At 38.9% G+C, this 13189-nt stretch overlaps 1 protein-coding gene across 2 annotated transcripts; it reads left to right on the top strand.

Annotated features, from left to right (window-relative positions):
• The first annotated feature begins 29 nt into the window (after positions 1–29).
• On the top strand, positions 30–13117 carry LOC124131401. 2 transcript variants are annotated; one of them, XM_046494665.2, is made up of 23 exons: positions 30–177; positions 1054–1239; positions 1477–1942; positions 2215–2288; positions 2436–2808; positions 2897–3028; positions 3218–3273; positions 3385–3498; positions 3839–3955; positions 4443–4565; positions 5685–5759; positions 5889–6010; positions 6266–6370; positions 6813–6902; positions 7135–7254; positions 7725–7923; positions 8045–8188; positions 8850–8935; positions 9056–9126; positions 9685–9767; positions 10360–10513; positions 10751–10824; positions 11093–13117. In XM_046494665.2, exons 2-23 carry the CDS (start codon positions 1068–1070, stop codon positions 11149–11151), a joined length of 3009 nt encoding a protein of 1002 aa, XP_046350621.2. In that variant the 5' UTR covers positions 30–177; positions 1054–1067; the 3' UTR covers positions 11152–13117. The 2 variants fall into 2 exon arrangements, with proteins under 2 accessions (XP_046350621.2, XP_046350622.2); XM_046494666.2 differs by having other exon boundaries at positions 94–177; positions 957–1239.
• The last annotated feature ends 72 nt before the right edge of the window (positions 13118–13189 follow it).

The raw sequence follows: 13189 nt of genomic DNA, 5'->3' as shown, positions 1-13189 counted from the left end.
CCTTTGAAAATAGGTCAATATGCGTTGTTAGGTTCTTGATCACGTGTTTTTGGCTGGCCGCCAGCTCACGCTATCAAGGCAGTTATTTATAGGTGGGGATTCCCTGAATGTTCTGAAAGCTATCTTCCTCATTGCCACACTACCTCTGTTGGAACGACAACCTTCACCTTTAAAACTGTGAGTAAATAATGATGTAGTATCTCTTCTTGTGAATAGTATGAAATTACATAATGAGTTCGGATAAACTAGGACTAGAACCATATCCCACTGGGGATATATATCAGTACAAATGGCCATATTCACAACAGGCATTTTGCATTGTCTACTGAATTATAATGATCACTCCCTACATGGAAATAGCAATAAAGAAATCACCAATTAACATACTCATGTGAACTACTTCATGGGATGTGATTTGTTGAAAAACGCACCCATGATAGCCTATAAGTTCTGGCCCTAAGCAAGGGAGGTAACTTGCTCGCTATTCATCATCGGACATATGAATGTATCCATCTGAGTTCGCAAAGAATTCGGTAAGAAATTGGAGTTACGTCCCTTTGTGCGTCGTCTGCTCGTGAAGTTGTCCCGTGACAATGTCTTCCAATCAAGGGGAAAATATATTGCATTCACTCGCAAATATATAATTTTACTATTTTATGTTATGGTAAGTGTAAAGGGTTATTATATGGCAGTTGTCATTCCATACCCCATATCTATCTTCGTCCCTCAAGCTGATATGGGGTCTCGGGTTGATGTGGCGAATGATATGAAAACTGCCACCTAATAACCTCTAATGAGCAAACTGACATTAATATTGTCAAAACAGCTTAAACATGAATACTTTTACTCTATTTGAAAAGAGGAAGTAAGTTATTAATTTGGTTCAGTACACTTAATGCATTGCGGTTGGCGTGTACACATTATATTTTCAACTTGATTCCTTGATTTTGATACAGCACCCAGAATATACCTACACCAGTACGTTATATTCCTTCATGGGATGATGGAGGACAATCCGAACATTGACCAAATATTCATTTAAATCAATTAAAGGACAGAGACCGACAATGAGTTCGACAGGGGAAACGTCAGCAGAAAATACTTTCGGGCACCTTCACAGTCATGACAGTCTGGCCACAGAAGAGGTACATTTCAGGAAAGTCGAAGGGAACAGACTTGTGAAGCTTGGACGATGTTGCACCATAGTCGACATCCATTTACTGGACATGGGTGCACAAGGTGAAGCAAATATACATATTTACTACTAATCTCTTTCGCTCATGACCGTCACAGCCAATCTCATTTAGTGCATGAAAATGGAAGACAATGATATCAAGTTTATACGTTTTATTAACAACAATTATCATTTATGTTCTGAGAAAACGGGACGCGTGAAAGGATTAGACATGTGTAGGCCTATGCAATTTATTAGGATTTATTAGTGATATATATATGGTTTTGGTTTATTCGTTCTAGATTACGATCGCGACCAAGACCAAAGACTCCTCACGTTCGTCTGGAATGATCTTAAACTGTCAGCGACACCAATATTTACCCAGCTGCAATTTAACATCAGTTATTTCCACCCTTCGTTCCAAGAATCTTTGCGTACAGGTCTTCAAGAGGACAATTTCAACCACTGCAGAAAGTTTGTTGCAAATGTATATAAGGAATACAAGGCAATGGTAATTGGCGTCATTCCAAAAACGACTCTTTTTGAGGTGGTGCACGAAGATGAATGTTCACTGCAAAATATGTTGGAAGGAAAGAATAACCTAAAACACTTGTTCAAAGATTTGGTTTTTAACTGCACAAAAACTGTACCGGAAGTATCGTTGGATATTGTTGCAACTGGTGATGCAGAATACCTGAGGGACAACATGGACGCGGCAACTCGAGACGATCTTGAAAGACAACAATCATATGCTGAGGAACAAAGCAGGCAAGGCGTGCAATTAGTTGTATATGAATGTGTTGTCCTACTGCTAACAGTCCTACTATTGGCAACGACGTAATATGCAACTCAAATGAAGTTAAAAAACACCCAATTCTTTCATATTACTATAATTAATGCCATGGTATTATGAAAGAATGGAGGTGTTCTTTAACATCTTTCATGAAGTATTTAGTAAAAATGACTTTTCGAGGATATTTTCGTCGTCTACGTAGTGATTAATGTTGATGTATGTGACAGATATGAATATGAAATTTCAGATCTCTTGCCACTTCATATATGAGGTCCACTGGCATGACGAGGGGATCATCGCAGGAGAATCAGAGGAATATTGGTATGTTTCTGGTGTATTAGCAATTTCCATGGCGTGACTTTCAGGTTGACAGTATCAACATGATGATGGATATCTCTTACACGAAATATAAGTACATATATGGTCCCTCTGAAAATAATGAGTTTGTTTCTTTTGTATGTTCCAAAGGTCAATATTTACGTACTGGTGATTCCGATGGTGCTGAGAGTGAACAACTGAATCAAATCCTTAGTATAGTGACAAGTATTGAGGAAGATCTGAAAAGGATAAAATCAAAGCCCACGAAGAGACCACCATCCCCATCCCCCTCTACATGGGAATCACGTCGGCCTCTCGAGTCACAGATGAAACAGCTGCAGCTGGAGGTTCGTGATCCAAATTCATCTTCCCCATCCTCCTCCATACGAGATCCAGGTTCGGATTTCGATTCAGAAACGAAACGGCTTCATCTGGAGGTTCGTGATGCAGATTCATCTTCACAGTCATTCGTTGAACAAGAAGGGGGAAACAAAGCAGACAGTGAAGCAAAATCGCTCGAAGTGTAAGTGATGTTAATGTCTACCTCAGAACGTTCTATGTTTTTTTGCGTATGCCTACTTGTACGATAAATATCTTTCTTTGTTAATCAGTTTCAAGGGTGATGACGCAGTTGGTGACTACGTAAAATCGTTACCAAAACTGGAATATAAACCAGCCTGCTCGGATCAAACCAGTGCAGATCAGAAGAAATTAACTTCACCATCATTCCGATCCAAAGAGTCGTAAGTGGGTTATACATATCTCCTATTTGTCATAATCCTGTGTCTTTTATATTTCCTTTCGCCCAACATGTCTGACACGTTCATAAGTCTAAACACCAATGTCACTGACGATATGATCCCATTTCCAATCAGCTATATATTGTGGTTGACAGAATGCAACAATTCTTGTGTTCCTTATTATTGCTCTAGATCCTCCCCGGTGACTGCTTTTTCGCCAGATCGGATGCCAGTTCAGATGAAAGAAGGTACATATGTTGTGAAGCTTGAGGCTCTGGCTTATTATCTTTCAATAACTTGTTATACCCAAAATGATGACTGTCAGGACACCGATTTCATTATGCTGTTTTGTCGAATAGGCACCATATCTCAAGGTATGCTGACATTGATAAGGCAGGCTCGAGGTGGCGGGGATGGTGAAGATCCACAGATACTGAGACTGATTCAAGCTGTCGAAACAGCAAAGATTGATGGTATGACGTTTTGCCACAAATGCTTTATCCCTATCACCGGTATATGTGTATACAATATGCATGCATGTCAGTTTCAGGACCCAGGTAGGACCATGTTGACAAGTTGCTATGTATTGCATGTTTGTCAAATGTCATATGACTCTTGCTCAAAAGTTGTTTCATCATGAATACAATTGTCACGGCCATTGTAAAAATGTCAAGACTTGTTATCAACAACCATTTCTTAAACTTTTGGACTGGCCACGATAAGCGTCACTTTGATAGGCTTGTTCATGACCTATTCATGACTTACCCATATATTGACGGATATGTGCATTTTCATATTTTATCACTGTGTCAGATGTGCCAGTTCCTCCAAGAGCTGATTCACTGGATACAATATTATGTCTGGATGCATCAGAGAGCATGAGAGAAAGATTAGAAGACGCGAAAAGGATTGCTCACACATTTGTAGATGGTAAGATATTCAACTGTCTTCAATGATGCAATTTGTTGATTTTTTTCATCAGGTCTTAAAATTGTTGAAAATGTTCCACACATAGATTTTTAATGCTTGTGGGTGTCTTGGTTGGTTCAACGGAACTTTGAACAACATTCCAGTTATATCACGACATGTCGGCTTAATGTGGGAGGAAAGCCCGAAGTGATGCAGCAAGTCTCAAACGTTTACCACATTTGGGAAACCCATAAGCACGGGTATGGTGATGCCAAACCAAGAAACATAAATTGGGGTGAATCGGGACTCGAATCCACGATCATAGGTTTCTGCACAGCGAATTGCGGCGCCTCAGACGACTGGGCCACCTGTGCCCCGCCATTTTTTTTTATCTCAACCATTGAAACCAGTGCCCATATATAACTGTGATAGTTTGCATGTAACAACATTGAATAGCTTCACCTCCCCTTGGGGAAAGGTATTGATTTTGCTTATCATTCAATTTCAGGCTTAGAAGACATTGCAGAACAGTATGGCCTTGAAGAAAATGTAGCCGTGGTCAGGATATCTGACTATGCATGTGTTATCCAACATCTTACAAATGACTTCACAAGAGTCAGGGATGCTATAGGTGAGATGAAAACAAGAAGGCGTCTACGAGTTGTAGTTACACGTTCTGTCTGGGACGCTCTGAGCCTTACTACGAAGTATGTATAATATACCCTTACAGTTAATGTTTAAAGTGACAATACGTTTCATGCTTATCGGCTGTATTTGAACCAAATGCACAACCAAGTTAACATAGTTCTGCAGGCATCAACGTGACCAGATATTCTCTGTTGATGAAAATGGACAGAATTGTCTACCACGCTGCCATCAAGTATCTCCAACTGAAAAGATAAACTTCAACATCCATCCATGTGGACATGACGTCAGTGTTAGGAGATGGTGCTGCTTCCTTTGTCACTGTTAAGAGGTGGGCAGCAGAGCTCAAGAGGGGAAGAGAATTTATAGACTATGATCCAAGATCTGGGCAGGAGAAAGGTTTCATCTCTCGTGAGAATTTACGTCATTTTGAAGCAGACCCCGCTGATCGTGTTGAGCTTATTGTTATCATGGGTGCGTCCTGAGCTCAGTCAGTGACTGAACAGCAGTCAAAGCAGTGGAAACATTAATTCGGTGACTCCCGAAAGGTCAGACAATTAATGGCTAATGTTATGCTAATCTGTTAAGGCATCTGCGTGAAAACTTGTGGAAAACTCAGTAAAGGTGTGTTGTTTCACTAGGACAATACACCCGTGCACAAGTCTGTTGTCATGGCCATGGGTGAATGCATGACTATGGCTTTGAACTGATTGAACACCTTCCTTTCACCAGCTTTGGAACCGTCAGATTTTCTCCTCTTCAAAGCTGATGATGACGGCAATTTTGTGAATGACATTTTAGCACTCTGGCATCGTTGGCAAAAGTGTGTGGACCTCTGAGGGGATTATATTGAAAACTAATAAGCGGCCAACTTCATCAACGCAATCGATCATACATCGTAGTTAGAGCTCAGAACGTTTCAGTCACCCCTCGTATTAACCATATTGAGGCAATTTACCATCATCTCTATGGCCAATTTGTACACCTTTGGTGTTCTTTCTGCTTTCAGATTATTTACATAATACTACAATTGTTTTAAATACCCTGTCATAATTGTTAGATCACCAGAGGAAACTGACACAAATCATTCACATGTCAATTACAGATTCACTTAAACCTCAAGGTAGATCACCCTTCTTTGAAGCTCTGATGGTTTGTCTGGCATCTTTACAAGGAAAAGGTAAGAACCACATAATTTTGTCACATGTGTCCTCTTCACAAGATAATAAAACAATACAGTAAGCATACATATATATACAATGTACACATTGACATCAACCCGTGACCTGTGATTGGTATTTCGTTGAAGGGCGAGTCGTGAACGTAGCTGGGTTTCACAAAATTCGACCAAGGGTGTTGTTTATCACAGATGGAAAACCTACCGATGAAGCTCAATGGACAGGACCAGACAATGATTCAGGGCGTATGTCGGTAAGCTTCAACCAAGAATATCATCATTATTAATAGTTATTACTAATTAAATTTGTTTTTGTATAATAATAATAGTTTAAATGACTTTTAGTACCATAACGTTCTGTTTCTATTTTAGATAATGTTTAAGTACATTTCCACACATGAAATTTGTTGTGATCGGTACAGGGGTTTAGTGCACTGTAACATTCATCACTTCAGAGGTATTGATACAGTGTAAACAATAAAACTCACTCTCAACGTCTCATCACACAGCATAAACTGCCTATTATTCGACTGGTCACTGACTTTGGATCCAAGAAACACGACAAAACACCCAACCCAATAATATGGATTCCAGTCGGAGAAGATGCAGATAAGGTATGTGATCTTTTTATTTCTAACGAACTACCTGCATTAACCACATTCATGACATATCATTCAAGTGTTGCAGTTTCAATTAACAATCATAGTGAGTGAGTAAGTGAGTTGGGTTTAACGCCGCTTTTAACAATATTCCAGTTATATCGCGGCGTGTCAGCTTAATGTGGGAGGAAAGCCCGAAGTGATGCAGGTCTCAGACATTTACCACTTCGGTGAAACCCACGAGCACGGGTATGGTGCTGACAAACCTAGAAACATAATCTGGGCGAACCGGGATTCGAACCCACAATCATAGGTTTCTTGCGTGCCCAAGGGACGCAACTCTGCACAGCGAATCGCGGCGCCTTAGACGACTGGGCCACCCGTGCCCCCATTAACAATCATATGAAAATATGTATTTGTAGTTTATATCAATCGTGATAGTATGCCTTCGTTTTAGGAATTCTTGAAATCACTTGCGACATTGGGAAATGGACTTCTGGCAGATGAAAAGGATATCCCCAAACTATGCCGCTACTACAGAATACAGGTATATTTTATGCAGGTGCAAATAGCCAATTTAACGACAGTAAACTTGCAGCATTTTTTTCTCTCTCCGGTGTTTACCATTGCACACAGCCTAAGCTTAACCATTTGATCTGCCTGTAACACTATACATACAGATGGACTAAGGTAACTAACCCAGATAGCAATACCACATATATAACGATATTAAGGTAGTGTAGTCACTGATATCTGATGTGGCTAATGTCTTGTTCCAGGAGGGTATTGGGAAAGTGGCCAGCTGTGTTCTGCGTGACAAGGAACACTACGAGAACGTACCAGGAGCTGTTGAAGCTGTGGCTGAAGGCCTCTTGCCGAATCTATTACCGGAGGATAAGGTGATAGCATCTGTCAATCTACGTGTCACAGTTAATACCAATTATCAGTAATGAAGCAATGTTTTGTAGTAGTAAATATTTATTTTACATTTGTGTGGCCTTCGAAAATATGAGATAATATTTTCCGACAACTACAAGACAGTAGTGTAATAATCAATAATCTCTATTGTCTTTAAATTTTGAGGAACCGCATCGATAAGTATTTAACGTCAATAAGTCTGGCACCATCGTCAACTGTGACGTCACGATATGTTGTGTCTGCATTATTTATATGTTGTATGACAAAGAATGCATCATACTTGTGTTTCATAGGATACTTTAGGATATCAATTTACTTTTTGTAATAGCATGATCTTTTTGACAATGTATGGACACCTTGTTCCGTGTCACATTTGAGCGATGTTTAGTGATTCTACACAATAACTGTCTGAGTGTTATTCTGCGCTTAGCTGATTCACTGCGTTTTGCAGAGAGACATTGTCGTCGCTGTCAACGAGAAGATAAAAACTCACAAGTCCGAGGGTAAACCTGATGATTTTGAAGACATTTACGAAGATGTCAAATTGTTTCCCCCTCTCGGATCAAGAGTTATCCGAGGTCCTGATTGGATGTGGAAAAACCAAGACACTGAGGGGCCTGGCACAATCATTAACCATAACCGTCTTGACAGTAAGTATTCTATCGTCTCACCTGCTTCTCAACTGCTACCAACAAATGTTTGAATGTGACGGTTTTGAGCAGATTTACTTGAGTCCTACCAGACATAATAAGACATCTTTTTGTCCCGAAGAATGGCTGTGGGTGAAATGGGATAACGGGGAGCAGAACGTGTACAGGTACGGCGAAGAAGGCAACTACGATGTTCTTCTTGCGGATGGCCTACCCCGCATACCAGATTCAGATGACATACAAATAGGGGTCCGAGTAACGAGAGGTAGGAGGGATATGTAGATATATAGTAAATACACAATGTTTTTTTCAGAAAGTGGTCAAATGTAACGCATGTTTTATTTTGGATAACACAAGTATACATTCTAGTCCTTTTTTTTGTGTGTGAGATGGGTGGGAGTCGAAACCACACTCACAGAGTGAGGCACCTAATCGCCACCACACAAAGTCAGCGAAAAAATACTAGAATTTGTACTTTAATAAGAAAGTGCTATCCCAAATAAAACATTGTTGGAGATATGTAATGTATATAATGTATATAACAAATACTAGCCTCGGTAAAACTGGTAAGGTTATCAAGTTATAAAATCTATTTGTCTCCCGATCAAACTCTATAGGTCTATTATTATATCAATCTAGCAGTTAATTATTATTAATTACAGGGAGAAAAAATTACATGTGTATGCAACATGTAAACCTGAACTGGAAATAGTCAACAAGCCTTTGAGAAATGAAATTTTAGGGGCACAGGGATCTTATTCAAATAGTTGTAGATAAACGTTGATATGATTGCCGAGATATATTACCATGGAAACACATATAACAGCATATTCACAGAGAACACTTAAATTTCAGGGAATAGTGTAATCACATCTGTTAAATCGTTCTGTTTGCAAATAAATATTTGTCTGGAACTGTTGGAGCAGGTCCACATTGGTACACTGACGACGAGGATGGAGGCCAAGGAAGAACCGGCGTTGTAATCAGGAAGAGAGGGAGAGCCGAGGTCAAGGTAACATCCTTACCACTAGGCCTAAGACACAGCGCGTTCTCGATACGGCTCCATTATGATCCATGTACAATTCACATGCTCCTGGTTTCAACACACAACTCACTCATTTGTATGTTATAGGTCAGATGGGACAACGGCAACATAAAACGCTATAAATATGGCCTTGACGATGTGTTTGAACTACATGTGTGGTATGTTGACGTTCATGAAAGGTATTTCTTCACTTTGCAAAGTTCATGTTGAAATTAAAGTGATGTTGTTACGCACGTTGTGTGGTTAAATGAGGTATGGTATCATGTTTTCCTTCTCTTCAGGTACGACTGTGCTGACCTTATATGTGTTCAATACCAACAGACCCAAATGAAAATCAAAATACGTACGGGTCTTGCAATCGTTTCACTTTGTAATGGACCCGTGAAGATCCGGGGTAGAATAGGTCTTCAGCAACACATGCTTGCCGTAAAAGGCGACTATGCTAGTCGTAAAAGGCGACTAACGGGATCGGGTGGTCAGGCTCGCTGACTTGGTTCATACATGTCGATCCCAATTGCGTGGATCGATGCTCATGATGTCGATCATTGGTCCAGACTCGATTATTTACAGACCGCCGTCATATAGCTGGAATATTGCTGAGTGCGACGTTAAACAACAAACAAACCAAAAACAAAAAAACAACAACTTTGTAATGAACGTATATATCAACCCCCGCGAGCATTAATGTATATTTTAACTGAACATTTCTCTTCTAGTGACCCTAACCAGTTTCTTCCCGAACCACCTATACCCGAGCACTTACTGGAACCAGACCCACCAAAACCACCCAAAATCGGAAGTAAGATATGCTTTCACAAGTCATGCAAATACAGTAACCGTTTTCTATATGTCTAAAATGTATATGGTTTCTATTCAGGGTGTTATGCGCCTCTGTACATGTTTCTTACACTGTCCGATGTCTATATCAGAAATTCTGTTTTCATTATAATTACTATTGCGACAAAAAACATCAGAAGAGCACCTGTACCGCCCTCACGCAGGCAGAGCATTGAATGAAATTGATCTTTAATCATATCTGCTGTTATACATTAATTAGTGTGATGATGATGATGATTATGATGATAATTATTATTATGATGATGTACAGATTAAAATAAAAAATGCAGCAAAGAGGGTTTGGATGATCCTGGCACAGTCAGGCGGGTTAGGCTCATCGTCAGCTCAGGGCCCATGTCCCCTCTACACGCAGCCCAGACAGCGAATGGGACTTCTCCCAGGAAGCGCTGCCTAGTCAAACCCAACCAGAACTATTATTATTATTATTGTTCGACCTTGTCTTGAGCTATACATATTTGAAGATGTCTCGAATGATACGATATTCAATTCATGTCCAAAATAACATACTGACGACATTTTCTTTTTATATTCAGCGCTGAGACGTATGTCCAATGAACACATTGTCTGGCAGTGGCAGGACGAGGTGGGTCAATGGAGACTATACCCCGAGTCTCTCCAGACGAAAATATCAAACGCATTCGACAGACGGAAAGGTGGCTCGTGTTTAGTATCAAAAGATGGACACAAGTAAGCTATGATTAAAGAAGAATTACACTATAGCTCCTATATGCTATCAGTAGATTTGTGAGATGGAACATTTAACAGAGGGTCAACATGTACGATGTACTTCAGTGTTGTCACTCTGGAAACAATCTTTAATGTTGATTAACATGTTATAACAGAACATAATCTATTTGCAAAATTATAAAGTTTTTGTTATTGATTACATGATCATGAGTACATTTCATTTTGTATATTTTTCAGCTATAGAATAATGTTTAATAACATGAGTGAGAGAGCTGTTGAAGGAGATACCCGGCACAACGTACAGCGTTTATGTAAGTTTAATGCCAATTTGTACTCAAGCAACAGTGAGGAAAATAATGATCCTGTTCAGTATCCATAGCCTCCGTTAGAGGCACATCTCTCTGTGACGCAAATGTGACGCTCTGTTGATTATACAGTTGTGACGCTTTGTTTATTATACAATTGTGACGCTTTGTTTATTATACAATTGTCAAAGTCTATGTATTAAAAATTCAACACTGTGTATTATACAATTGTGACACTAAATATAGTTATATCATGCAATTTTCGATATTGCAGCCGTTACAGAAGAAGAACTAAAAGCCATGAAAGAAGCAGAGCGACACATCCATTTCTAGATGGCCGCTTATGATGTCTGACAGTTACTGGTTTGACATTGAAAAGGGATTATCACAACTGTTATTATGAGTTGAGAAAGGACAACTACTGGTATGTGTTGAGAAAGGACAACTGCTATTATGTGTTGAGAAAGGACAACTGCTATTATGTGTTGAGAAAGGATAACTGCTGGTATATGTTGAGAAAGGACAACTACTGGTATGTGTTGAGAAAGGACAACTGCTGGTATGTGTTGAGAAAGGACAACTACTGGTATGTGTTGAGAAAGGACAACTGCTGGTATGTGTTGAGAAAGGATAACTGCTATTATGAGTTGAGAAAGGACAACTACTGGTATGTGTTGAGAAAGGACAACTGCTATTATGTGTTGAGAAAGGACAACTGCTATTATGTGTTGAGAAAGGACAACTGCTGGTATATGTTGAGAAAGGACAACTACTGGTATGTGTTGAGAAAGGACAACTGCTGGTATGTGTTGAGAAAGGACAACTGCTGGTATATGTTGAGAAAGGACAACTACTGGTATGTGTTGAGAAAGGACAACTGCTGGTATGTGTTGAGAAAGGATAACTGCTATTATGAGTTGAGAAAGGACAACTGCTGGTATGTGTTCCAAAAGGACTGATCACAATTACCAGCATTTGTTGTGAAAAGACTGAACTATTATGGCGAATGTAATAATATGATTGTTCATATTGGATATAAATTGGGATGATATCTTTTGTGATGCCTCAAAATATTCGCTTAGATTTATCAACTGTTAATATTCACACTCGAAATATTTTAGGTTGTCATGTTACTCTTTGTATCAATGTGCACAACAGTGCTCATAGGGTCCTTCAACTTTACATGTAGGCAGGCGTTGTTTTATAGTAATATGATGGTCACACGGTAGTAGCTTATTTAGTCTTAAAATGCTCAACAATTGCATATGCACAAAGGGTGTGTGTTGGTAGGTGGGTGGTTTTGGTTGGAGGTGAGTGTTGAGACCAAATGCATGATTGAAATAGTATCAATAGTCTCCATAAATATTTATAGGAAATTTCGCCATAATTTGTGTGAAGAAATTTCAGGGGCAGAATTTGGATTTCAAATGTGTTTGTTGAAATTTTCAGAGAAATCTACGGGCCCATCTTCAGCCCAATAAAACAATAAGACACTGTAAATCATTAAGAGACTATTTATATAAGAATAGGATTACAGATACAATTTCTTTTGAGTATATACATATCCATTGCATACAACATAACTATATTTATACATAAGCTGCACGTTACGAAAATCCTATTTACAAATCAATAACTCGTGAAAGTGTATTGGTGTATGCAAATCGTATTGTACCTTATGCCAATTAAGATACTATAAGATACTTTTTTATTACCCGATTTGGGAATTTGGTTTACATTTAAGACACACATATACATCTATTTATCTTGTGTGATGAATGTGTCATGACAGTGAGATAATTGTCATGAATCAATTGTGTATGTAAGAAAACTAAATGTACATGTAAATGTATATTCGAATTAATAAATAAATACATGAGTGAATAATACCTGTTGTTCTAATCTGTTGATAATATCACTGCATGAATGGTACTCATTCAGATAACAACGTTCACACTGTCTGCGTTTCCAGAGGGCCATGCCATTCCTGTAGAGGGGATGGCATTTTAATTCTTATGTTTGATTAATTGATCTTTGGGTCTGTGCGACATTTAATTAAATACGCGTTTAAATCTTATCGAACATTTAACGGTAACTTACGATTTTCCATCCTATGATTTTCTCCACATTTGTATGTCTGTGGGGCGTCACAATGTAAATTTACCCTAACGACAAAACACAATTTACGTATTGTTTTCTAAGCGTTAGCAACTTTTGTTTAGTGAGTTGAATTTTCAATTGCATATGACAGACACGGTGCCGTTTTCTATGAACATATGATAATTCAAACAGGCGAAACACTTTTGACAGGAAGTAATTTGTTTCAATTTTCAATTCCTGCACGTCGCCATTTGTACATGACGAATCTATT

This window comes from Haliotis rufescens, unplaced genomic scaffold, assembly GCF_023055435.1.
Source record: "Haliotis rufescens isolate VD_foot unplaced genomic scaffold, xgHalRufe1.0.p SCAF_1, whole genome shotgun sequence".
Lineage (NCBI taxonomy): Eukaryota > Metazoa > Mollusca > Gastropoda > Lepetellida > Haliotidae > Haliotis > Haliotis rufescens.
Note: the sequence above shows the minus strand (reverse complement) of the source record. Positions and strands in the feature narration are given on the sequence as shown.

Coding starts and splice junctions, on each gene's coding strand:
- LOC124131401 (XM_046494665.2), top strand. CDS start 1,068: ATGAGTTCGACAGGGGAAACGTCAGCAGAAAATACTTTCGGGCACCTT. Junction 7,255..7,724: donor ATCTATTACCGGAGGATAAG/GTGATAGCATCT, acceptor TGCGTTTTGCAG/AGAGACATTGTCGTCGCTGT. Junction 7,924..8,044: donor TAACCATAACCGTCTTGACA/GTAAGTATTCTA, acceptor TTTGTCCCGAAG/AATGGCTGTGGGTGAAATGG.